Source organism: Aspergillus fijiensis (assembly GCF_003184825.1).
Source record: "Aspergillus fijiensis CBS 313.89 unplaced genomic scaffold BO72scaffold_31, whole genome shotgun sequence".
In the NCBI taxonomy this organism is placed as follows: domain Eukaryota; kingdom Fungi; phylum Ascomycota; class Eurotiomycetes; order Eurotiales; family Aspergillaceae; genus Aspergillus; species Aspergillus fijiensis.
Genome location: NW_024469007.1, coordinates 205,253 through 230,889, shown reverse-complemented (window position 1 = coordinate 230,889; position 25,637 = coordinate 205,253). Strand labels below are relative to the sequence as shown.

The 25,637-nt window shown below is 52.6% G+C and overlaps 8 protein-coding genes across 8 annotated transcripts; 4 read left to right on the top strand and 4 right to left on the bottom strand.

Moving 5' to 3' along the window:
- Window positions 1-1,805: 1,805 nt before the first annotated feature.
- BO72DRAFT_497427 (SLM1 family PH domain-containing protein) lies at window positions 1,806-4,417 on the bottom strand (the record flags this gene model as incomplete). Its single annotated transcript, XM_040948691.1, has 3 exons — window positions 1,806-3,281; window positions 3,344-3,831; window positions 3,883-4,417. 3 exons carry the CDS (start codon window positions 4,415-4,417, stop codon window positions 1,806-1,808), a joined length of 2,499 nt encoding a protein of 832 aa, XP_040800158.1.
- A 3,966-nt stretch (window positions 4,418-8,383) lies between these two features.
- BO72DRAFT_449188 (Tim17/Tim22/Tim23/Pmp24 family protein) lies at window positions 8,384-9,635 on the bottom strand. The gene is made up of 4 exons (XM_040944965.1): window positions 9,396-9,635; window positions 9,196-9,315; window positions 8,916-9,110; window positions 8,384-8,835 (listed from the first exon to the last, which is right to left on the bottom strand). The coding sequence occupies exons 1-4, from the start codon at window positions 9,577-9,579 to the stop codon at window positions 8,756-8,758; spliced, it is 579 nt and encodes a 192-aa protein (XP_040800157.1). The 5' UTR covers window positions 9,580-9,635; the 3' UTR covers window positions 8,384-8,755.
- A 134-nt stretch (window positions 9,636-9,769) lies between these two features.
- Window positions 9,770-15,054, top strand: BO72DRAFT_449186 (ubiquitin-specific protease UBP2). Its single transcript, XM_040944964.1, has 11 exons — window positions 9,770-10,200; window positions 10,276-11,006; window positions 11,060-11,267; window positions 11,319-11,364; window positions 11,416-11,816; window positions 11,875-11,963; window positions 12,020-12,557; window positions 12,613-13,213; window positions 13,268-13,688; window positions 13,746-13,992; window positions 14,066-15,054. The coding sequence occupies exons 1-11, from the start codon at window positions 10,179-10,181 to the stop codon at window positions 14,596-14,598; spliced, it is 3,837 nt and encodes a 1,278-aa protein (XP_040800156.1). The 5' UTR covers window positions 9,770-10,178; the 3' UTR covers window positions 14,599-15,054.
- A 417-nt stretch (window positions 15,055-15,471) lies between these two features.
- BO72DRAFT_449185 (3-oxoacid CoA-transferase) lies at window positions 15,472-17,508 on the top strand. The gene is made up of 3 exons (XM_040944963.1): window positions 15,472-15,736; window positions 15,801-16,983; window positions 17,043-17,508. The coding sequence occupies exons 1-3, from the start codon at window positions 15,674-15,676 to the stop codon at window positions 17,354-17,356; spliced, it is 1,560 nt and encodes a 519-aa protein (XP_040800155.1). The 5' UTR covers window positions 15,472-15,673; the 3' UTR covers window positions 17,357-17,508.
- BO72DRAFT_449184 (ubiquinol-cytochrome c reductase complex assembly factor 2) lies at window positions 17,503-18,641 on the bottom strand. The gene is made up of 2 exons (XM_040944962.1): window positions 18,486-18,641; window positions 17,503-18,367 (listed from the first exon to the last, which is right to left on the bottom strand). The coding sequence occupies exons 1-2, from the start codon at window positions 18,501-18,503 to the stop codon at window positions 17,978-17,980; spliced, it is 408 nt and encodes a 135-aa protein (XP_040800154.1). The 5' UTR covers window positions 18,504-18,641; the 3' UTR covers window positions 17,503-17,977.
- Window positions 18,642-19,015: 374 nt separating this feature from the next.
- Window positions 19,016-20,045, bottom strand: BO72DRAFT_431591 (uncharacterized protein; the record flags this gene model as incomplete). Its single annotated transcript, XM_040943137.1, has 1 exon — window positions 19,016-20,045. Exon 1 carries the CDS (start codon window positions 19,631-19,633, stop codon window positions 19,016-19,018), a length of 618 nt encoding a protein of 205 aa, XP_040800153.1. The 5' UTR covers window positions 19,634-20,045.
- Window positions 20,046-20,364: 319 nt separating this feature from the next.
- BO72DRAFT_449182 (metal homeostatis BSD2 family protein) lies at window positions 20,365-22,128 on the top strand. The gene is made up of 3 exons (XM_040944961.1): window positions 20,365-20,494; window positions 20,625-21,140; window positions 21,209-22,128. The coding sequence occupies exons 1-3, from the start codon at window positions 20,471-20,473 to the stop codon at window positions 21,788-21,790; spliced, it is 1,122 nt and encodes a 373-aa protein (XP_040800152.1). The 5' UTR covers window positions 20,365-20,470; the 3' UTR covers window positions 21,791-22,128.
- A 185-nt stretch (window positions 22,129-22,313) lies between these two features.
- BO72DRAFT_528763 (uncharacterized protein) lies at window positions 22,314-25,616 on the top strand. Its single transcript, XM_040950203.1, has 2 exons — window positions 22,314-22,842; window positions 23,037-25,616. The coding sequence occupies exons 1-2, from the start codon at window positions 22,656-22,658 to the stop codon at window positions 25,190-25,192; spliced, it is 2,343 nt and encodes a 780-aa protein (XP_040800151.1). The 5' UTR covers window positions 22,314-22,655; the 3' UTR covers window positions 25,193-25,616.
- Window positions 25,617-25,637: the final 21 nt, after the last annotated feature.

The following is a 25,637-nucleotide window of genomic DNA, read 5'->3' as shown; positions in this document are numbered from 1 at the left end:
TATGATTTCTCATCTCCGGCGATCTGGTTCCGTGGGGATAAATCAGACCTGGTTTGACAATGTCCAAGAATGTGCGTGTGTACGCTGGGGTGTGGGATGGGGTCTTGCGTCCGATGCAGTTGCGGTTTCTGTTGACTGCCCCCGACAAATGGATGGATCTGAACAGAGGATATGGTTTGGTGATGTGTTGGACCATCCCGTATTCGGTAGGTCTGGTAATGTGCAGTGGTAATGCGGTAGGCTGTGGTAGGCTGTGGTAGGCTATGTACAGTAAGTGCTGCAACATATTGTCCGGTGGGAGACTGTGCTTGTTCCCTTGGTCTCACCGGAGGCAATCACGGGATACACCCGAAGACAACATCCATGTACAATATAGTTGGTCGTTGCCATCATATTTGACTATCTTATTCATGCACACTGGAATCAAGATAAAGAAATGGCACAAATCCGTGTATACGTGGACTGCCATAATACATGAAACGTAAAAACTTAGGAATAATTGCACTCAGCATTGCTCCCACTCAGGACAATACCTTCGCCTTAAATTACACCCAGTGTCGAAATCTACAGGGAGGGTGCAAGTGGTAGAGGTGGGTAGTTTATTGTACTTTTCCAAGGAGACGAACGGTGGACCTCTTTTCATCGTCTGATGATTCAGATCTTCCTCGCCATGAATGGTTAGGCCGAAAGGATAGTTACCACACAGACTGCAACTTCATTTGTCGTATTGTACCGTAGAAAGTGTCAGAAGAAAGTCAAGGGAATATGATAGATCCAGAACCGATACGATCAGAAAAGCCAGCTTTCAGTAACACCTAAATGGATTCAAACAGGAAGGGAATAAGAGAAGCAAGCAAAAAGAAAAGAAAAGCTCATCAGCAACTCGACCTCAGGCAACCAACACTCAAACAATGGTGATGGAGGAAATTGAAATCAGTGATGATGGTGATGATGGTGATGATGATGATGAGAAATGGGTGAAATAGATACAAGAGAAGTGTAAGTAAGTAAGAGGCAACAAAGAAGTAAAGCAAGCAAGCAAGAAAGAAATCAGGCAACGATAACCTTGAAGCCAAGACCCTTGAAGCAGAGAGCACTGGCTGCAGTGCAATGAAAAACCCCCTCAGCCGATGAACCCAACCGACCAACCAGCCAGCCAACCAACCGCCTTATCCGTTTCCGTACCGCCCGGCCATCCGGGAGTCTAACGCCTTTGTAAAGAGAAATAGAAAGGAAGAGGTGACGAATCTTGAAATAGAGGAAAAAAAGTTCAGCAGTGGTCAAATTTTACTTGACCTGTCAAGCTGTACAGTAACTAACCCCCGGAGGGAGTTGACTGCCCCAATCCGGTTCCCGCTAGTCGAATCTGTCAGATTTTGTGACACAGAACGCCAAGAGCGATGGAGTGCACGGTTGTGTGAAATGTGTGGATATATAAAGGGACTGGGAAGAATTTGTGGTGAGATTTGTCAAAGTGAGGATATTTGAATTCTGTATCTCTCCTTCCCACATATTGTTGTTGAAAATTTGTTTGTTGGTATGTGTCATGCATGAGAGCTCCTCAAATATGATTGTTGAAGGTCAAAGGCGCACACATAACAGGATCACCACGTCATTGTCGTCAGGTCGTGGAGATATACAAAGGGAAAAAAAACATAGGAAAGGGTGTGACAAAGGAAAATGCTTTCTTGGGGTTGCAGGACTCCTTTCTTTCCGTCGGAGCTCCTTCCCCAAGTCAGCAGCATTTCAGATAATGGTAGATGGCCATTCGTCTGAGATTACCCGATCACAAGGGCTCCCTGCGTCTATGGCGACAGGTTATTTGCAGGAGGATAGTGGCCTGGAATCTGCAGTTCAAGAGTGGAGACACTGCCCTTGGTTTGTGCGGGAGGTCGTTTGGCACTGCCATTCTGAGTGACGGCCATGTCAGTGGCAACAGTGCCGACAGACGGGCCAGCATGTATAATTCCCTCATGGTCGGTGGTTGTCATGGGCTGCTTGGCTGCGCCGTCGAGCTCAACCCCAACGATATTTACATTGGGTTCCTCGTGCTCGTCAATTGAGCTCGGAAGGGTGTTGTGTGTGTACTCTGTCCCGTTCGTCGCCGTGGGCGCTGTTGAGGCGCTTTCGCCGCGGTTGCGCTGGCGGGTCAAAGATGGATCTCGCGAACTCGTGGAACCCATGCCGTTGACGAAGATGGCCTCGCCAGTCTCTCGGTCCTGATAACCTCGGTCGTAACCTTGTTGCGCGGGCTGAGTTTGCTCATTATAACCTCCGGCTCCCATCCATGTGCCATAGTGGCTGTCGTGCCTTTCTACTGGCTGGGGATACCCTTGATTCTCCAAGTGACTGCCATTTGCATCACCATCGGTCATGGCGCTACTGAATGGTCGAGGGTCAGAAAAGGACCCGGCCGCCGCCAGCAGGTCTCTGTCACCGGAGCTCTCACCGCTGGAAGGCGACAGAGGCGCTTCTAAGTGACGATCTATCTGGACATCGCTGGGAAAGCGACCTCCTGGTTGACGGGGCTGCGAAGTGGGACGCTCTTGGTACAGGACGGCTGACTCCGCAGAGTAGGGAGTCCTATCCGCTTCATCCTCATCCATTCCATCGCTGCTGTGACGGAAACTGGCGCCACTCACGGTGCGGACATGGCGTCTCACGTATGCGTTGCGGGCCTCGCCCGTCTTGGACATGAGGCTCTCAATATCTTCGTACCAGGCCATCATCGTCTCATGGGTTTCTGCGCGGAAGACCCACGAGTGACCCCGGTGCATGGTTCCGGTCTGTCTTCCCTTGAGCATGAACTTGTGCGAGGTCGAGTCGGGCTGCGAGTGCGACCCCAGTTTCTGATCCAAGAGGTTTAGCGACATCACCGGTTGTTGCCATGCGACGCGGTCGGCGGATTTGAATTCATGGAGGTGCGTGGGTGACAGGACATACCAGCCGGGCGTGTAGCTCTTAAGATACTTGCTCTTACGCTCCAGCATACCCGACCGGACCTCTGCGGCGGCAGGGTGGTCCTTTCCTGGGTAGGTGATGCTCTCGATATCACGGAGAGGCACTCCGGGACCAACCAGTTCGTCAGTGTCTGCAATGAATGCATTCCACTCATGGTCGTGTGGCATCGAGATGGGTCCAGCGCGGAGTTTCTCGACGGTGTCGTAGGCTTCGTCGGCCTCCCGCTTGAGGATGCTGGCATAGGCGTTGTAGGCCTTCTGAATCTCACTGACAACAATGGATTCGAGCTCGCGACCAGAGTTCTCCAAGTTCAAGAATGCCTAGATGGTTATTAGTGTCTGTCGCGCATGGAGCATCGAGACGAGGAACAACCACAACATACCCGATGCAAATAATTCTCTTCTTCGATCTGTTTCTCAATTTGTTTGTCCACACCCAACCGAACAATGAAAGGATCGCCCTTTCCAGAAGTCGCAGATGGATCAGTGTCGACCAGACCCAGGGCCTCGTGTAAGTGTCGAACGGCCTTGCGAGTGGCGTCAACTTCCTTGTCGACAGAGTTTCGGAAATCACCCGACAGGCTGCGGATCTCCTTAGTCTTCTTCTGCAGATCATTACGGAGACCCATAAGCTGATTGACAACCTCGCTCTCCACCTCGGCCGCCTTAGTCGCTTCCAAATAACCCTGGCGGTGAAAGTCGCGCAAGATCTCGGTCGCATCTGCCAGACCACCCGACTTAAGGAATGTCGGCGGCAGTGATGTGTTGTTCATGATGTTCGAGGCGGACATGAAGAGTTTCGAGCGTGTTTCGTACGACTTCTGCACTTCCTTGAAGAAGACGATAAGATCTTTGAGGATTTTGCGCCACGCTGTCGCATATTAGCATGTTGCCTCCTAATTTGGATATGAGGGGTTCTTACATTGGAAACGGTTAGCCAGTACCTCGGTCGGGCTTCCATCCGTTGGAACAGGAATATAGAATGCGCTGTTCGGATCTTCGCCATCGACGCCGTATTTCTCTCTATCGCCCAGGACGAGGCTTCGTACGCTACCCGCCCGCAGACTTCTCTTGCTACCACTGCGACGCATGCTACCTCTCTTACTGAGGGAGGCCTTCTTTCTCAAAGTGCCGGATCTGGTCGGGGTTGCGGATCGAGATTGGGACATCTGTGAAGCCGAGCGTTGCATGCCGGCGCTCGACGGACCGTCCACAATAACGGAGCCGCGCTGGCTGGCAGCGTCGAACTCCTCGTGGAAGCGACCGGTGTGAGGGTGAGAGGTGGGGTCGGCGGCGTGGGTGACGTTATTGTAGCCGGAAGTACTGGCGATAATGGAGTTGGGTCGGGAACTGGAGCGCGCGCCGTATGCTCCGCGGTTTAGTAGAGAATCGGGATGCTGAGGTAGGGTGCCATAGAGATCCTGCACCGGCGTTTGCGACCTAACGGCCATAGCCATGACTGGGCAGGAAAGGAAGGCCACGAGAGGAGGAAAGAGAAGAGAGGGAGGAGGAGGGTGGACGAGTGGCGGTAGTCGTCGTGTCGCGAGTAAGAGTGCGGTAATTTAGTGGTGGTGGTGGTGGTGACGGGCAATGCAAGTCAGCGCAATCGGGCGGTGCAAGGCAGTCCAGGCCCGTGTGTCGATATCAATTCGGTCCGTCGTTGGAAAAAAAGGGCCGTTGCCGAATGCGGGCCGCGATCAGAGTTATAAGGGCGTCCAGAGTAACAATATATCATGAAATGCGAAGTGTTGAAGAAAGAAATGAGAATAGGGAGGACAGGAGTCGTAGGAGGAAGAGTAGGAGGGAAAGAGAGAGAGAGAGGGAGAGAGAGAGAGAGAAAAGGAGAGTCAATCTAAAAAGAACCAGCCAAATTGATCGGATTTAGTAGAGTCGTAGAAGGAGCAGGAGGTAGTAATAGTGTAGTATGGCTGGTTGATCGGAGGTGGTATTGGTTGGTTACCGGAGCGAACGACCTAAAGGGTCTCTCATTCAACTAGCAGAATGACTTTCACAGATAATACCCCTTCGGTCAAAAAAGAAGAGAGGCTAGAAGAATAGAAAATCATTCCACAGTCGATCAGGACGCGACGTTCGGGGGGAGATTGGGTCTCCACTGAGGGAGAAACTAGTTCGTATAGGATCGATGGGAGGTGGAAATGGGAAATGGGAAATGGGAAATTGGAACTGGGCTGGGCCCGGAGTAGTCGTAGTCTAGTAGTAACGTTACTAGCAAGTAGAACGGAAATAAGGAGACTCTCCAATTTAAGTAGTGACAGGAGACAATCTCTCAATCTGTGCAATCCAGATCGCCGTCAATGTTTCAAGAATGGTTGAAAGAAGGAGGAAAGTGTAGAAGAGTATAGGTAGGAGGTAGAATGTAGAGAGTAAAGTGTAGTAGAGTTGTAGAGTTGTAGAATTGTAGATAACTAGAAAGTTACACAGTTCCCTTTCTTAGCCTCTGAAGGTTTAAAGGGGGGAAGTGGTTATATCCAGTGCCGGTTCGGATGACGTCTACCCCAGCCAAACGAACCAGATGGTAACTGCGACGTTATGACGCTTGGGACGGAATCCCCGGTCCCGACCTCTGAATTTTTTTTTTCTTCTTCTTCTTTACTTTTCTTCACTTGACTTTCTTTATCTCTTCTCTGACCATACACCTTGTTTTTAGAGTTCTGTCTGCTGAGGAGGGGAGGAGAAAGGAGGGTGGCCAGAAAGTACGAGAAGAACCATTCAAGTATACTATACCTATGCAGCAGCTACCGTACTACTATGTATACACCTGTACTCCGTAGTCTCAATGGGACTGGGCAACATGCACTATGGTCCGTTCCCCTTTTCCATTGGGTTTATAAATATAGTCTCATAATCCAGACTCTCCAAAGATAAATTAAAATCTATAGAAATTCACCAATCTCAAACTGGAGTACAATAGAACATAGAACATAGCCTACCCAAAGGATGATCATCATCCCACGGTCAGATTCGGTACAAACAGTAAGTAGCACACTGCATGTAGGTACTAGGTACAGTTAGTAGGCCCATCATCATTCTCATGACTATGGCGCCACCCAATAATCATGGAAAGAGAAAAGGGAAAGCCCACAATCCTTGCCGCTGATGCTATTTGTTGCTGCTACTATGGCGTATGGTTGTCCAGGTTGTGGTTGCTGCCTGCCCTCACTGCCCGAAGCATGATCTAAGTCTTTTACAGTACATGAATCTCATGCATGGAACGTGGCTGGTGCCATGCATAACTAAGCATCACCCTTACCTTACGTAAGTCAGATTGTGGCTAGGGAGTTGGTCCCCACAGCTCTCGTTTTGCCTTCTCGGGCAGTGGCCGGGGCGGGGGGGTTTGTCCGTCCAGCCAATCTACGGATAGTTTGATACTGTGTCTGCGCAATACTTCCTTATGCCTTTGATGGGAACACCCCTTTTCCAATCCTCTTCTTCCCTTCCCCCCCACCCCCTCTCCTTCTCTTGTTGCCGAACAGGTGGCAATTCTACTCAAACTCAGATGCACACAGGAGAAAAGGAGACTCCCGGGCGGATCTTCGGGAATGGATCCCTCTACACTCTCAGCTTCTTTTCTGGTCTTTCCCATTCGGGTATCGGCGAGGCAGCATTCCCAAGATTCCTATCGATCCTCGACGTCATGCACGGTTCATCCACTCCATGTCGATCCGGATGGATGCACCACTACGAGGTACACGGATGTGAACCACTGACACAGTATGTGAGGTCGAACCACCGATCCTGAGGTCAATCTCTTGCTGTTTCTCTCATCGATCGCGAAGCATCCAGCCCAATTCCACATACCAAAGGTCTGATGGCTCGCTGCTCGCTTCTCGCTTCTGCAACAACACTCCACATGACACCTTTTTCTCTCTGCAATGCACGCACCCTTGACGTAGCCCTGTCATCCACTTACCTTCCCTCCGGAATGCAACCAGTTAGCGCACGAACATCAGTTCCTCTTTCCTTGTAGTTTGAGAAGACATCTACAATTGCAATGACTTCACATGCACATCCGAAGGCGAGTCGATTCGCCGTCCTGGTTGATCTCGAGGAACAGAAGTACCGGTACTGTTGACGACTCAGGAGGGGAGGAGGAAGAGGGGTCATCCCCGACGATGTGATATCATAAGTTCCCCTGCATAGATTATCATGCATCCCTTGACTCTGTGTCAAGACGGAGTAGACAGCTGGGCGACCCATCAGCCTGGGTGAGCGTTTCATCCGGTGAACCTCGGAGAACGGCTGGTTCCCCTTGCCTTTCTAGAAGCCCGAGAAGAAGGGAGGGATGGAGGATTGCACATTTCGCGGTGCTTATGCGACCTGAGTGCGAAGTTGCCAATCTGCAGGCCTAATGTGAGGTAGCCTGATGGGAAGGCGAAGTTTGCCTACCAAGGCGAAATACTTCTGCCTGGACATGTATAGCAGCGGAGATGATACTAAGGTGCAAGTGAAGCCTATCCGAACGCACTTGATCAGAAACAGAGCATTTGCGAACATAAAAAACCACTCTCCCCTTCGGATTTAGCAATATTGCTCTCACGAAACGAGATTCAGGTAGAGTGAGGTACTCAGTAGTCAACTCATCTGATCTAAGACACTAATCCCCGATCTAATGCTTGTTGCAGATGCCCGCAATTATGCGGAGAATAATCCCGCTCGCCTCCCACTGTCCTGCTCCTGCTCCTGCCACTGCCACTGCCACTGCCCTCCACTTCCTGCACCACATTCGTTAATGGATATAATAAGCTGGTCTTGGGGTCCGGGGACCTGGTTGGTCTATTCATTCACCCTGATGAGTACTATTTCACAGTTGCTCTTCGCACGTCTCAGCTGGTGGCGACCGGACAGGCCACCTCAGGACTTTTGCCAGGGTGATGTAGCGCTCAGAAGCGAGTGGAGTTGACCTCTGTGGAGTCTTCATCTTCTGCTCCAGCTTTGATTCTTCCGTCCTCAATAGGAATAGGTAGCAATTCAGTACTACTAAGTTAGGTAGGTACGAACACCGTTAGCGTATAGTTCACGCCAAGCCCATATGTAAATGCACTCGAGAAAAGCACTCTGCGGCATCGCGATTATGAGCAATGTCAGAGCAGAAAGGGGGCTTGAATATATTTTGTCTTTTGAGTGCCCTTGACTTACGATATATGCATGAAGCACATGTATCATCTCTGTAGTAGTACTAGTTGGATGGTACCTACCTTACCTGTAGAGTCTTGTAAGAGACTCTCTGCTGCTTTGATAAGCTGACCGTGTGATTGGCCGGCACCCCTCCAGTGGTAATTTAAGAAATGCGGAGGTAGACCTGATTCCATGCAATGCTTCGGTATGGCAAGAATGCCTGCAATTTCGAGACAGACTTCCTAGTGATCGAGTAGCTAGCAATTGAACCATTCAAAGGTATAAAAACGACGACCAATGGGTTGAAATTCGAAGCAGGGGCTATTGTTCTCTGCATCGCTGGAGAGATCGCGCGGCATGCCGAACCTCTGGCTCTTGCATGTATCATTTACTTCACTTATTCCGTGACGACCTTCCTTATCTTCAATGCAAGCCTCATACGTAGATATAATCCGCATTATGCGATTACTTGCGCTGAAATACCCGCTCTCCCAGCAAAGTTCAAAACACGAGTAAGAAAAAAGGGGCATTCGTGGGGACGTGCCAAATCTGCTAGCTGAACGGCATCTGGGTAACGCAATAATTTTACACAAAAGAATATATCGGAAATGGGGGAGAGGGAAGACTGCGCAAAGAGGAAAAATTCAATGAAACCATTTCTATGATGCAGGAACCTCGATACCGTATGCCTCCTTGATTCTCTCCCGCCGTCTCTCAGCATATCCAGGGCCGTAGATACCTGTTCAGATACAGCGTTAGCTTTTGGCGGCGTTCTGCATCAAGTGTCCGGTGATGCCGTTCATCATTTGGGAGACCTACCTCGTCCCTCACCCAGCTGAGCAAGAGTCTCCTCCCCGGAGGTTCTGTATGCCGTTCTGATCCGCTCCCGACGCTCGAACTCGTCGACGTTGGGATCCCGCTTCTTACCGAAGAACGAACCACCGGTGTATTCGAAAGCGCCGAGGGTGACGGCCAGGCCAACACCATAGCCCAGGACTGCGGGGAAAGTGCGGACTGTTCGCGACTCGTCAGCGGTAAATCCAATTGGGGGAGAGGGGCATGGGATTGACAGCAATCAAAGCAATTGTGCAGCACTGACCTTTAAGTCCCAGAATAGCACCGGAGAAGAAACCTCCCAGCGCGACGTTGTAGTGGTCTTCCTTTTGACGAAGGTTGGCGGAAGCGGTCTTCACGAACTCGTAGGTACCTCCCATCGCGGCTAGACATGCGTTGTCAGTAACGGAGTGACAATTGACCCGGATCATGCTCCAATGGCCAGTTGCAATGGGATATTCGTACCGAAAATGCCGATCGTGCCGCCAGTCCTCGTGAACACACCCCATGGTCCGACGTTCTTTCTAGTCAGGGTGTTCTGGACGGCGGAGGCGAAAAGACCCACTCCACCAGTGAGCATGGTGGTTTTCAAGGTGGCCTGGAGCGCATCCTTAGGGTGGTAATCGTGTTCGTCGGAGTGAGGGGCCATGGTGGCGGTGGGATATGAGGTGGGTGTATGATGGGCTGTGGCAGCTGGGCTTCAAGTGTCGTCGCCGGACGGGCGTGAATGAATTTGGAGACGTCAGAGTTTCTGCCATGTGACACCGCCTATCGCCGGGTTTCCTTGAGGAGCTTCCCATTGAGGGCAATCTGGTAGTAGATTTCCACGCCGGCTGTCGGTCGCTTGTTCTTCTAGAGTACTGACATATTTCAGTAATTCCTCTCTCTCTCTCTCTCTCTCTCTCTCTCTCTCGTTCTAGTGGTTTAGATGATTCATCTTGAACTTGTCGGAAATCTGTTGTGCTTGAAGAAGGACAAGATACGACCCATCAAGCTTGCCGCCAGGCCGAGTGCGGGCCGCTCACCATTCCCCGCCGTTGCTACCACTGTCTGGAGTGCCTCGTGCCTCGTACTATATTTGCACGAATTTATTTCATATTTTCTGCCGTTGTGCGGGTGGTTCATACATCTCATCACATCTCAAACCCAAGTACTCTCTAGATGACTGAATGGGAGGTCTTTTCTTAGAGCTTTGCCGTTGCCTGCCACAACCCCTCGCGCTGCAGTAAGCTCCCCAAGAGCGTATCCATGTCATCCACGCAGAGGTCAGGTACGTACATTCCCTCAGACCGGACGCGCCCACACAATCTTAAAGTGTATGTGCGGCTAACACTTTGCTCTACAGGCAGGACTGCTCCCAGTCTCGTACGAGCTCTTTGCGACTACGATCCTGTCCACCCCCCAGCTTCAGGCCGTAACCTCCTCTCCCAAGCTCCACCCGTCTTTCCTGATTACTACACTGGGCCACCGGAGTACGTCTCTCCTGCCGCATGCCCTCATAACTATGTGATCAAGTCGAGGCAAACCCTTGTGCCAGAGCCGGAGAGGAGGAGTAGCGCCAACCCTCCCAAAGTATCTGCTATATGCTGCAAGTGCCGATACCATCTGCAACTCGTCGTGCACTCCACGCCTACAATCGGCCAACATAGCCAAAATTCGCCAAACCATTTGCATCACCTGGTATATAAGTCGACGGGGCAAGATGTGACACCGAAGGGACAGACTGTAGAGACGTATGAGTTCGAATGCTCCTACCTCACGTGTCCTACCGTGGTGTCGGTTCGACTGGTCTCCCCTGTACTCTCGCAAGAATTGGTACAGCTATTGACGGATCCTCAGCTCATTCAGCAGCGAGCAGAGGAGGCCTTTGCAGCAGAACCAGAACGTCTGGAAGGCCTCGGCGTGCCACAGCCGATCACTATTCTCGAGACCCTCGGCGCATACCTTAATAATTCTTTGAATGCAGCCGACAAGGGCAAATCGATCTCGGCCAACAACAAGAGATTTATAACTTGCTTTGGTCTCGATGGTGTGCCTTGCAAAGGTTTGCTGGAATTCCTGGGATTCACTGTCAAGGTTCGTACATTGCGTCTGGCCCTACTCGACCACCATGCCTGACTATCGTCTAGAATGAAGGATTCTGGGAACCCCCGCGGACCAGTCCATGGACGGAACATCCATACCGGGACCAGCTCAAGATTTTCCTCGACGATGTCTTGCACGAACTCACCGCACTGATAGAGCAGCGACCTGTGATGGAAAGAAAGGGTCATCAGGTGGAGAACCAAAGCGATCCAGCCATATTTGACTTGCTTCGTGCGTTGGATGCGGCTGACTGTAAGTAAAGTCCGCATCTGCTGGATGACTTCCGACTAATCATCATGCCAGACCCTAATGCAAGCCGGTCGAAAGAATTCCAACTTGCTCCTGCACCGTGCGTTCACGCCGTATCTCACTTCACTAGCACTTGCTAACAGGACTATAGCTATTATGAGGATCTGGGCACTGTCGACGATATGTCCTCGGCTACAATCATTGAAGCTTTCCACCGGCAGGTTGCAGTCGACCCCGCACGGTCGCCTTTATACCTGAAATGCCTCAAAGAGATCGGACAGCTAAGGGGCGGTGACGATGCCGCTGTAATCGAACAAGCGGTCATTAAAGCATACGCCGAAGGCCGATTCACCGAGGACGATGTTGCCGATGCTTATAAATACTTCGGTCTGGCTCATGACAACCCTCGGCTCACGGAAGATAGTATCATTGGGACGTTCAACGCGTACCTGAGCTCCACAACCTCAGCCCAGGAAGCAGAGTCTCGCAGACAGATGCGCATAATAGGCGAGAGCAGACGTAGTGACCGCATCAAATCCGTGGCGGATGATAGTAAGATTTTAAGAGCGCGATCCAGGCGCTTTTTGATCGCGGCTAACTCATGTGCTAGGCGTATCGACTGTGGAACAGGCCCAGGACTATTTAGGTGTCACCAGTGGAACTGCCGACGACTTCATAATCTCCTTGTTCACTGCCAAGGTCGGCCCCCGTTGATTGTGGCCTCAGCGTTTCACGGGCTAATGTGTTTCATGTAGGTTGAGGATGCTCCGTCAAACAGAGATCTTGCGCGGCGAGCTCTCGAGCTTATTGCCGAGGCGCGGAAGTCCGATGCTTTGAAGCACTTTCTCAAGACCGGTGAGATGACGGCCAGTGAGATGGATATTGGGGATGCGTATCGTCTCTTGCGCATTGACAATCGCACTGTCGACGATGATTTGATCGAGGCGGCGTATACGTGCTGTGTGGTAGAAGACCCGAGCAAGGTGGAAATGTACAACCAGGCCTTGCAGATCATTGGAAAGCATAAAAACAGCAGCTTTCTGTCGAACAAGGCCACTGGAATGGGCACTGGCTCGGACCGTAACTTGTCAGAGTGGCCGGTCGGGCTGCAGAACATTGGCAACACCTGCTACCTGAACAGCTTGTTGCAGTTCTACTTCTCTGTTCGTGGGTATCGCGACTTGATCCTGCACTTCGAGGATTTCAGCATGGACCTAAGCGATGAGAACCTGAGCCGAAAGAAGGTAGGATCTCGCAAAGTTTCACGGAAGGAGGTCGAGCGCTCTCAGCAATGTAAGTGCTTCTCGTTCTGTTGATTTAAACCAAAGGCTTACCTCAGATGACACAGTCGTGAAAGAGTTGCGGACCTTGTTTTCGGAAATGATCACGTCTCCGTTTCCTTACGTCACACCAAGTCAAGAGCTCGCGCGGTTGACTCTCATTGGAACATCGAATGAAGAAGCCATTCGTCGCCGCTCTACTATTTCGACTTACAGGCCCGCAGCAGCCCTGGGCGAACTCGAGGGGATGCCCATTTTGGGCCCTCTTGGACCTCCGCAGCCCACGCAGGAAGAACAGGCCTCCAACACAGCCGCCACTGATGTTCCACCTGAACAAACGACTGCAAAAGAGACGCAGCAACCTCATAATGACGACAAGGAAAATGAACCTCCTGTTGACACCAAGATGGAGGACGGACAGAAAGTGACCCCGGAGCCCTCGAGCGGTCTTGTTCCTGCAGAGCAACCCGTGATAGCTAGCCAACCACCACCAGTACCCCCACGACCTACCCCGGTCATCGATCCCCAGAGACTACTACAAGAAGAATTGGAGATTGGAGCCCAGCAGGATGTGACGGAAGTAATCAATAATGTGCTGTTCCAAAGCCAATGCGCGATCCGACCTGTTGCACACTCTTCCGATGGCGAACAGATTGACCAAGTGAAGGAGTAAGTAAAATAAGTGCAGACTAAGATTCCCTCGCTAATAGCTCCTTCCTCCAGCTTGTTCTATGGGAAAACTATATATTATCTCAAGTCCGAGCAGGGCGTTCGTCCGATGGAAGAATGGTGGTGCGACATCAAAGTCGATGTGGCATCAGGTCCACGCAACATCTATGCAGCGCTTGACGGAGCGTTCGATGTGCAGAAAGTCAATGTTGACAATACCATCGCCGAGCGATTTGGTACTATTAGCAAGCTACCCCCAGTGCTTCAAATCCAGGTCCAGCGCGTCCAGTTTGACCCCCAAACGAAACGCTCCTTCAAGTCAACCCATCATCTCGGATTGGAGGAAACCATATACCTAGACCGTTACATGGATACTAAGTCACCTGAAATCATGGCAAAACGGCAGCAAAGTTGGGAATGGAAAGCCGCACTGAAGAGTCTCGAAGCTCGGCAGTCAGAATTGTTACACGGTACCGTACGTTTACTGTTGCCTGCCTCCTCAATTGAGAAAACATACTGAACACTCTCGTAGGAAGATGGCAAGGTTGATGCAGCGGGGTTGCTCGACGAAGCCAGCAGGATTCTTACCGATCTCGAGAGTATTGCAGAAGAGACAAATTTCGTCGAGGATGCGGGGCCGTCGGCCAATGTAGAGGCTATGAATCCCGCAGATCGTCTCGAGGACGCAGACTCCGCCGACCACTTGTTTGATGTGGATACCAGAAAGCTTTGCGCGGAGGTCGATCGGCTCTCTCAACTAGCCCGTGCTGAGTTGACGCGTAAGTGCTTCCTCCTTCTCTTTGCCATGCCGTCTTTATCACATTATCCGCGGTGTCTCTGACTCCCCAATAGATGTCCAGGACGAGATCAAGAAGACTCGAGCCATGATAGCCGACCAGTTCATTGAACACAAAGATGAGGCATACAGGTTGTACGCCGTGTTCATTCATCAGGGCTCTGTTGAGTTCGGCCATTACTACATCTACATCTTCGACTTTGATCGTGATGTGTGGCGCAAGTACAATGACCAGGAGGTGAGCGAGGTGCATAATGTGGATGAAATCTTCCGAGACCAGGGCCAGTACAACCCTCCCACGCCGTACTTCCTCGTCTATGTCAACGACCGGATGAAGCATGATCTCGTCAATCCCGTGCGCAGAGAATTACTCGAGGTGGCGCCAGAGAATGGCTTTACTGCCATGGGAGAAGTCACGAATAAGGTGCCATCGACCGAAGATGTGGATATGAACCCGCCGTCATATGATACGATTTGGGCCGACCAAAGCATATCAGGTACGGGCGCCGACCACCCCATGAAGGAGGAAAAGGATTCCATCGAAGCAGGTTACAGCACTCATCCTGACTTACGTGACGTGGCGTGGTAGACTCCGGGGATCCAGCGCCAGGGCGACAATCCACGCCTAATCCCTTGAAGCGCAAGGGTTCAGATGATACGATGGGCGGAAGGGTTGAAGGGCGTTTTGAGTAACGCGAAGGACACGCTTGTCAATATGGATTGCATTGTGTTTTTTCCCTTCGTGGTGCAAAGTGAGGAACCGTCTTGCCAGAGCTAGACAGTTTGATTTTATCAGTGGGCGGATGGGTGCTTCCGTCTGCTGCAATGTTTGTTATTCTGCGTGGCACTTTCGATGACATAGTGAAATGCTGCCATGCAGAGGGTGTTTGTTTTGTGTTCGGTACGATATTCTTTGCACATGCATCTGGTGGATTATTATGGATGCTTTACTGTAAATAGTTGGTGCGGTTCAGCGTCACGACTGGTTGATGATGGGGACGATGTATACACACAACACACATGGACACACATGGACACACTTGAAGAAGATCAGAAGACTTCGATCCTGCTTAGTCAGGGGGGCCGCGGCTTGGAATCGGACCCGACTCCAACCCTGCTTGTTATTGATTCAACTATGGAGTAGACAATGAAGACAAAATTGTTTAGAGTCAAATTGCAAATGCAGTACTCGCTTTGACTCTAAGGACTCGTTGTACCTAGTTTTATCTAGGACACACCAAATTGGTCAAGTGAAAGGCAGTTGTTGGCCAGACTCCGGCTCCAAACTCTCCCGTGCGGATTGCGGAGACCAGCCAACCAACTAACCGTGGGACTATTCCATGCGGGGGAAGGGTTGGCATTTCTCAATCCGGGGAAGACGGCAGCAACGGGCAGCGGGCAGCGGGTAGCGGGCAGCGGCTGTCTTTCCGCATCTCCCCGCCTGAAGCCGTTCGCTGCCTCTCTTGACCCGATAAAAGGCGAAGCTTCTCCGCTTCTCAACCTCAATTCTCTTCTCTCGTATACCTTTCTTACGTCCTGTTTGACACTCTGATTTTGCTACCTCCTCTCCGTAGGTGACTGCGAGTCAGGTTATCCATCGATTACTACAGAGAGTGTATCCCCTCGCGGCGTTCCCCGTTCCCACTTCCCCTCATACTGCCATTATGCCTTCTCAACTAGCTACGGGCTTGCGCTTTGCGCGGAGGCTCGGTACCGACCCCAGCAAGGTAGGTTCTCAGCTTCTTATGTTTGACTCCCCACCATTTACTGAGAATGTTGGTACTCGTCTAGCACCAGCGATTTCTTGCTCGTGCGTTCTCACACAGCATCCGTCGGCCAGAGATCAATAAGGTAGTCTCTTCTGCCGATCTTGCGATCAAGGATTTGAAGCCCAACTCAACCGTATTGGCCGGAGGCTTCGGTCTCTGTGGTGTACCGGACACTCTGATCAACGCGGTGCGGGAAAACCCGGCCATCAGCGGCCTGACCGTCGTCAGCAACAACGCCGGAGTCGACGGATCAGGACTGGGCCTTCTCCTCCAGTCCAAGCAGATCAAAAAGATGATTTCCAGTTACGTTGGGGAGAACAAGACCTTCGAGCGCATGTACCTGACAGGCGAGATTGAGCTGGAATTGACCCCACAAGGCACCTTGGCCGAGCGGTGTCGGGCCGGTGGAGCCGGGATTCCGGCGTTCTACACCCCGGCGGCCTGCGGCACCGTTGTGCAGACAGGAGAGCTTCCTCTGAAGCACAACGCCGACGGCACCGTGGCCCTGTACAGCCATCCGCGGGACGTCAAGGTCTTCGACAAGAAGAGCTATGTGATGGAGGAGGCGATCAAGGGCGACTACGCCTTCGTCAAGGCGTGGAAGGCCGACAAGCTGGGCAACTGTCAGTTCCGCTATGCGGCGGCCAACTTCAACGGCGCCATGGGCCGCAATGCCAAGACGACGATCGTCGAAGCGGAGCACATCGTCGAGGTGGGCGAGATCGAGCCCGCGGCGATCCATCTGCCCGGGATCTACGTCAAGCGTGTGGTCCAGAGCACCACGCCCAAGAACATCGAGAAGTTCACCTTCGCCAAGGAGGAAGGTGCCGAGGAGACCGCCGCGCTGGGGAAGGGCGAGACGGCCGCGAAGCGCGAGCGCATTGTCCGGCGCGCGGCTAAGGAGTTCAAGAACGGCATGTACGCGAACCTGGGGATCGGGATGCCGATGCTGGCTCCGAACTTCGTGGATCCCTCGGTTGAGGTCATGCTGCAGTCCGAGAACGGTATTTTGGGATTGGGCCCCTACCCTAAGAAGGGACAGGAGGACCCGGATCTGATTAATGCTGGTAAGGAGACGGTGACGCTGTTGCCTGGCGCGGCGTGCTTTGGTAGCGATGAGTCCTTCGGCATGATCCGGTCGGGTCGCATCGACTTGACGATATTGGGCGCAATGCAAGTCAGCGCAAGGGGTGATCTGGCTAACTGTAAGTGATTTCGATATATCTGAAGATGGAGATGACGAAGCTAATCACTTCGGGTTCAGGGATGCTTCCAGGCAAGATCAAGGGCTTCGGTGGGGCCATGGACCTCGTCTCGAATCCCTCTGCGACAAAGGTGGTCGTGACCATGGAGCACACCGATAAGAAGGGAAACCCTAAGATTGTCAAGCAGTGCGAGTTCCCCTTGACTGGGAAAACTTGTGTCAGCCGCATTATCACGGAGCTGTGCGTATTTGATGTCGACTTCACTGACGGGTTAACGCTGGTCGAGCTGGCGGATGGAGTCACTGTGGAGGAGGTGCGCAGCAAGACCGAGGCGCCCTTCAAGGTTGCTGACGATGTGAAGCCCATGCTGTGATTTGTTTCTATTGCACCTTTTCTTCGCAGCTGGATTGACAGGGTTGGATATAATGTGTGAAATTGCCTGACAGGTTCAGGTCGGAAGATATGGATTGTACTGTACATAGATGAATAAGATAACGGAGTATCGCAATTGCATTATGATTCAAGTTCCATCACTTTTGATTGCTGCGCATCATTAAAGGTCCAAATATATATACAAGTTTTGTTGCGCCATAAGCCATAAAAGTACAGTACAGTACAGTAGTTTTTCATCCCCGATTCCCATCCCCTTGTTTCGAGTTTTCGAGTTTTCGAACTTCTCTAAAATCGATCTCCAGTTTCTCCAGGATCGATAAAAGCCCGACGCAAGCAAGCATATTCCAGCCAACCCAACCCAACCCAACCCAACCCATCTACCAAATGCTCCCCCATGTTATTACAACCCCAGAAAGCAAGAGTAGAGTGCCGTGTGCCGTGCGTAATGCCCAAGGCCTTTTCGCCATAATCGCCCCAGCCCCCAGACTACCTCTACCCATCCATCCATACCGGCTCTCTCTTCCCCCTTGTACCCTATCATACAGCAACCCACTGGAAAAAACATAAACCCCCACAGGGTAAGAAAGGGAATAGGTGAAGTCTACTTCAACCGCAACATCCCCACGACCTTCTTCCGCAACCGGCCCAGCCAATCCCGGTCCGGCGCCTCGTCGAACTCCCGGATCACGTTCTCGTAGTGCTGCGGGTTACTGGCCGGGTGGCGCAGGCGCGGCGGCAGCGGGTACCGCCGGGCGTACTTGTCGTTGAGGAGGGAGGTGAGGGCGTCGAGGTTGGCCTCGGAGAGGCCCGGTTTTTGGGCTGTTCGGGCGGAGGAAGATGAGGAAGAGGAGGAGGGCGACGGCGGCGATTGCGGCTGCGGCTGCGGCTGCGGGAGCCGGGATTGCAGGTAGGCGTGGATGGAGACGGAGGCCGGGCGGACTTTGTCTTTGGGCCAGTGGGTGAGGAGGTGGGTTATGCGGGCTGTTGTTGACTTTTTAGGGGGTGTTAGTTGGGCTTTTGAGAGGGGGAGAATGGGATTGGGGTTGGGGTTGGGGTTGGGGTTGGTATTGGGATTGGGGGGAGACAGGGTGGATGGTGGACTGACGTACTGGTGTTTTGGTGGCCATTGTTTCTGTGTAGGGTTGCCCTTGGGCCAGTGGCTAAGTGGTTGAGGGTTGGACTGGTGGTTGTGAATTGGTGGGCTTGGTGTAGAGATGGTGGAGGTTTTGGATGGCAGTCAATTAATTTGCGGGATGAGGTTCTGGATGGGTTTGGTTGGATCGCGATATGCAACTTTTGTTGCGGAGCTGCATGTGCTTATGCTCGTTAGTCAGAGATTAGTAAGCTACTTACATATATTCACCAATCTTCTACGAATTTGGGACGATATATGTGTCTGAGTTGGCTGGGAGATAGTTTTCTTTGGGGGATGTTAGATCTTCTTTCTTTCATACTCATTATCAAAGTTTTGGAGCTGATGCTGGTGCAAGTGTTTCCACCATAGTCTGCGTCCGCTCTTGAACAATGCAGCAATTAGGGTAATCTATTCCGAATATGGCAATGTGATTGGACTACCTTGTTGTAAGTACAGGAATCAAAGCATGGCAATCAGAAAGTATATGCATTCCACAGCCCCTAATTAACTCTCAGAGACAGCACTTCTGATCTTCTCCTGGAAGTCCGGAATAACCTCATCGTCGTCAATCTTCAACCCCCTCATCACCCCCGCCAACATCGCATAGATCCCCGTCATGACCAACACCTCCACCACTTCGTCCACGTCCAAGTGCTGCAGAGCTTCCTTCACCGTGTCCGACTCGTTGGTAGCTCCCTTCAACTGCTCATCTACTAGCCGCAAGATCGCCCGCTCCCGCTCACTCCACGGGCCTTTCCCCTCGACCACGTCCTGCGCCGAGCACCCCATGGCCTCGGCCTTCTCCGGGGGAAAGCCGAACGCCTCGGCCACGGGAACGTTGACATCCCACTCATACTTCGCATCGAGAGCGCGGGACACTCGAAGCACCACTACCTGCCAGTCAAAGAGCGAGAGCTTCCGCTGCTTGCCGTCGAAACATGCCCCCAGCAGGCCGCTGATGTGGGGGAAGAGGCCTTGGGAGTGAGCGAGGATAAGGAGGATGTTGCGCCGGAAGGGGAGGACTTTGAGGCGCTCCTGGATGACTGAGGGTGCAGTGTCAGGATCCACGTAGGGGATGAGGCAGGTTTTGCGGTGGGGGTCGCTGTTCGGTTCTGAGGCCATGGTGCTTGGGCTGTTGGATCGAGTAGATTGCGGGGTGCTCTCTGGTGTTTGTGGAGCGAACAAAGTCCCGAAAATGTCCAGATTGTGATTCCTGGATAAAGATAAGATTGTATGATGAGATCCTTTAAACGGTCGAGTGAGGTTCGTATCTTCATGTCTTGGAGACCATGGATCTTAAGTAGTTCTACCGTCGACTGGGCGGACATGTTTCGGGAAGCCATATTTCATCATAGTTGATGCTGTGAGAAGTGCAGGCAAGATATCTACTGTCGAGAAATTGAGGTCAATAACAGGGTAACCTCGCATGGAGGCGAGCCATATTTGTCAGTCGGGGGTCATAAATGTCTGTGTGTAGTGGATGCAATTTGTCGACAACTAGGTAAACGCGCCGGCGTCGTACAATTGACCTTCTTTTCCTATTCAGTACACACCTCATGTAAATATTAGAATAAAAATATACACATTGTCATCATTAATTCCTGCATATGGTAGTTCACAGCATACTCATGATCATAGCAGCAATGCCGAGGAAGTATGTTGTGCAACCAACTCATGCTTACTGATTGGCTTCTGCCTAAGGCCCCCACAGCCTTGCGCCACCCACCCAGCGGTGCCTGAGTGCCTTACGCCCGTCTCCTCGTCATCCCCGATCATCTCCTTCCATTCCACTCCTCGCCATCCCATCTTCTCACCCCCTCCACATCCCCTTTGGGTTGCTCTCTCCTTTCCTCCCGTATTCTTTGTCGATCTCTCTATCTTGTCCGGGGTGTTCGTTTTGACTGTGTTCGATTCTTTCCTTTCCCTTCCGATCCGGTTGCTCCGCTCGCTCCGCTTATTATGAGCTCGCAGCGTTATCAAAGGGTATGCAACTCAAATAACACTTTCCCACCCCTGGGCCTCGATTAGAAGTGGTAGCATTCTTTCTGTGCTCGTTGGGTGTGGTGTGTTGGGTACCATTTCAGATAAACTGACGCGATGGGATCAAATGCAGGTTAACGCCCACGATGAAGACGACCACCTTCAATCTCAATCGTCCATCCCTCTCCGACCCAGCCCGACCCCGAACTCCCCTCCCCCTTCCTTTCGTTCTCGCTCATCCTCTTTCTCTTCCCGACGCCTTCTGCCCAACGATGACCCTCGCCGACACGATGCCGACCAGACCCTAGCCGATGCCTTCGGGGACGGCAGCGACTCAGAACCCGACGACGAGCCTGATGACCGTCAGCGGCTGATGCGGGCCCAGCCAGAACCCTGGGCCATGGCGGACAATCACAGCAGTGCGGCAGCAGCGAACACCGCAGCGGCATCCTCGTCTGGAGGAGCGGGCGCCAGCCCTGAGGCGTCCTCAGGAGAGACTCGCGGTACCGGAGGCATCCAGCGACGACCAACCATCTTGCCGTCCTTCAGCACCCCAGCAAGCCGGGTGGTTACTTCGGCGAACGACGGTGTGTTCGCCAATCTGGCAGCCAAGCCCGAGCGTGGGGAGAAGAACGAGGATTTACCACCGGTATGTGATTTGTAATCCGCGCGCTGGGTTGCCACGGGAGGATATGTGTACTGACTATCTCTGATTAGTCCTACGAAGAAGCGGCAGCTGACGCCACCCCGCCATACTGGGAGACGACGATTTTGGCCCCTGGTATCTCTTCGGACGAGGTTTTCGTGGACGGGCTGCCGGTCGGCTCGATCTTCTCGTTCGTTTGGAATGCTATGATCTCCATGTCTTTCCAGCTGGTCGGCTTCCTCTTGACTTATCTACTCCATACCACACATGCAGCCAAAAACGGTAGCCGGGCGGGTCTCGGTCTGACTTTGGTGCAATACGGCTTCTATATGAAAGGCGGCAATGAGTCGAAAGGGTCGGACGAGGGCGGCGCCGACTATGTCACGCCTCCCGATCCAAACAGCCACAGTTTTGACCCTAATAATGTTGATGGCAGCACAGGGGGTGACGGAGGGGGTGGAGGCATGTCCGGCATCACCACGAGCGAATGGATTTCCTATGTGTTGATGATTGTCGGGTGGTTTATCCTGATTCGAGCCATTAGCGACTTCTTGCGAGCGCGACGTCACGAGCAGCTTGTGCTGCAGAGCCCTGAACGTGGGCTTAACGTGCCAATCATTGCGGCCGGCGAGCGATCGGAGACGGTTGTTTAAGCCTGTCTTGGATTATATGGTCTTGGAGATGGATCACGGGCATATACATTTAGGAAGAAGCATTGGCGTTCATGCGGCGACTGTCATTTCGTTTCATTTTTCTTTCTTTATTTCTCTCTCTCTCTCCAGACTGTCTGTCTGTCATTCCCTCGACATTCTTATGACTTGACCTTGGATGGTTTTATCTACTTAGAGTGGTTTGATGGACGAATGGGGAATGATTAATGGGATTCGGGACTGGAGGACTGTAGGTTCAAGGGCCTTTTTTTTGTTTTCTTTCTTTCTTATGAAGATATATTGTTAGCGAGATACCAATCACTCATCTGCCATCATCTCAATGGATGATCATTGTGTTGACTGTGTCGTAAGTTGTGAATTATTGTAGATTTTTCTGTATTGTTGCCCGTCAACTGGACAAATGGATGAAGGGGGGCTGCCAGGCAACCAAACAACCCGCCGAGTCCAAGCTCGTGTGTTTGCTCTCCCTCTCCCTCTTCCTCCTCTTCTGCTTCTTCAGCCACAACTCGACTGACTTTCTTCTGTGTAACCCAACTATCTTTCTTTTCTCCAGACTATGTCCTTTCATTGTTATCCACTCCGAGATCTCTCTGATCTCTCTTTATTCTGATCCTCCCCATCCCCGTCTCTCGTATGGCTGCCCGATGACGATCGACACATCTTCTTGGCGTTTTCTCCGGCTTCTCCGCGCCTCTTATTTGTTTCCCTCCCAGCCTCTTTCTTCTTCCTCTTGTTCTTTGCCTTCTGGTGGTCCAACTCGATAGCTGCTCGGCCTCTCCTGGCTTGGATCTCTGAGCGCAATTGTCTGCGCAGTCCATTCCACTTCAGGATTTCGCCTCCACATCCCATGCCGAAGATTGACGCTGCGGGGGAGGGGGAGGCTGTTTCAGGGCTGCCTCGAGCCCCCGTCGAGGCCCGCTCGCTATCTTCAATCACTGCCATCGCCTCGAATCCTCCCGCTTATCCCCGCAATCCGGCGCAGAAGAAGTTGGACCCCCTAGTCCTGTACATTGTGCGTGTACCTGGCAGTAGAGGTGGGTAAACAATGTGAACCATACAGACCCTTACTGCATGATATCGGCAAATACCCCGCACTACACTACCACTATCGACCGCCTGCCGTCGAGGCTAGTCGTGCGACCCAGCCACCTACCTTTCAGTCTTGGATTCGCTTTTTTTACATGGATGAACAACTGCTGACTGTCCTGTCTGTTTTGCGCCAATATAGATGTCTTCCTCACTCCCTTGAAACCCCCAACGAAATCGAGCGTATCGGCGGAGGCAATCAATGCCTCCCTCTATTACCTGCACGTCGCAACCCCCGAAGATGAAGCCCTTCTCCAGGAATACGAACAAGAGCGCGAAGAGGAGGCTCGGAAGCGCAAGGAAGCTCTCGGAGATGATGCGGACACCCCTCTTGCAGGCCAACCACATCTGGCGCGATTGAACAACGTCCGGCGCAAGCCTGTACCGGGCGGCGCGAATGCGGCTGCCTCGCCCAAGGCAGAAGCCAATATCGCATCTCCTCCGCTTCCAGCCCATCCGCGCCCAACTTCACGGCAATCGCAGGAGCCTCAGTCCCCGCCACCGGTGCTGGATACCTTACAGCGTCCGTATCTCCCTTATCGTCCTAGCTTCCAAGGCACCGTGCCCAGTGAAACCTCGCCCGTTACCCCTCCGCCACATCTGCCACTGGATGATCGCGACAGCGTTCTGCAGCTCGCTACGGGAGACCTTACAAATCTGGAAAATGCGCGTCCGCATAAGCAGCTACCTGCAGCCCCGCTGGAAGATCCTGCAGGTAGTGACGCTGTCTCGATGAAGAGACCCAACCGGTGGAGCGCGGCGCTGTCGGGGTACATCTCCCGCGGTCAGGAAAGCTGGAAGGAGAAATACGAGGCATTGTCATCCAGTCGCAATAGCTTAGACACTAGGCGGCCTCGAATTCGGCCTGAAATCCGGCCGCACTCGGCTCATGGGAGCCCCGCGCGCTCTTATCGAGGATCGCCTGCGCGTAGCCCAGGCCAGTCTCCAAGCCGGAGACCGCAGGAGCGTCAACCCCGCGATGCCCCCGGATTTCATATCACTCTCATTCGCCGCGATCCCACCCATGGCAGTCAGTGGAATGTCGCGACGATTTCCGCTCCACGCTTGGACGGTAGCGCCTTTGATATCGAGATCTCTACCCCAGGTTACAATCGATTTCTGGCGCAGGATGAGCCTTTCTCCCTTGCTAGTCTGGGGTTGAATCTTCCCAATACCGACGGACGACCACCGTCACTGGCATCATTAAAGCTTCCGGCTTCTATTCCGCCTGGCTTCCTAGACTCCACTCCAAGTCCCAAGCCGACTTCCACCCCGAACAACCCTTCCCAACCTCGACGCTTCCGCCGCAAGCTCTGCGTCTCACGGCCATATATCCAAGACGAGCCTCGAGGGGGCTCCTTGGACATGAACCGCGCGGCGCTCGACCATGGAGGCAGCGGTAGTCCGCCTAAGCCACTTCCGCCGGGCATGTCCAAACTTAAGAGCGGCTACTACACATTCACGTCGCCCTGGAACGGCATCTGTACCTTCTCCACCAGCGTCAACGGCCGCAGCTTGAAATGCAAACATATGATCCCCACGCCGGGCGGCCCTCATCACTCTCACAGCAGAAGCAACGACAGCAGCCATCATCACCCTTTCCCCTCCGCTGCCTCGACTGCGGCGCCGCCCCCCGAGACCCCCGCCGTAACCGTGGCTGAGATCCGCTTCAACACGCCCTTCCAAGCCGGTCACCTCCACCAACCCCCCGGCCCATCCCACGTCTCCCCCTTCGCCCTCAGCCAAACCACTCCCTTCCGGGACCTCTCCAATCCCCAACAATTCACCACCCCTCCCGGCGAATCCAGCCACCCCACTAACACCGCCATCTCCTCCCCGCAAACACCAACCTCCGCCGCCTCGACAACGTCCAAACGCAACTCCCTCGCCCAATTCCTCAACCCAAACACCTACACCCGTCCCCGCGCCCGCTCTGGTGCCAGCACCTCGAGCCTTGGAGGTGGTGGTAGCGGTAGCCCGCACAGACATCAACACCATACCCGCCACCCATCCAACAGCAGCACCAGCAGCGGCGGCGGCGATTTCGACGATCCTCACCACCACCATCACCACCACCATCACGCCAAGCAAAAAGAAGAGGAAGCCTTCCTCCTGCGCCGCCGCGCCAGCGAAGACGAACGCCTCGACTTTTCCCTGGCCCGCGAGCGCGCCGGCGGCGGCATGCGCGGCAAATCCGCTAAGCTCGGCAAGCTGATCATCGAGGACGAAGGCATCAAGATGTTGGATCTGGTAGTCGCCGCTTGTATGGCGGTCTGGTGGCGCGGGTATTACTACTGAAGCTTGAGCTAATTCCGTTCAGTGGGACATATCTACATGAATTGGATGCTCTTTTTGAGGATCATTTCATATACTTTTGACTCTTATTTGGCCCTTGTCTATATAGCTCTGGCTTTCAGGGAAGGCGCGGGAGGTTTCTGGTTTGACTTTGTCTTATCTTCTTGCTACCTACTGTTTTGGAACGAGAATTATCATATTCTCTAGTAGTGTGAGAAAGGGGGGGGGGCATCTGAATGGTGAATTCTTGAGGGCTTTGCTTGGGGTTTGGGATTCCTTTGGATTTTGCTTGTTTCTTCTACGTGGAGCTTTTCAGGTTTGGGATGAAGAAAGGATGCAAAATCCTGGGTTTTTTTCGATGACGTTACGTGGGGATTGATGTGTATAGTATAGTGGATTATCAATAGTATTTATGACTGATGAAGACGGATTCGATGGTGGCTCGTCT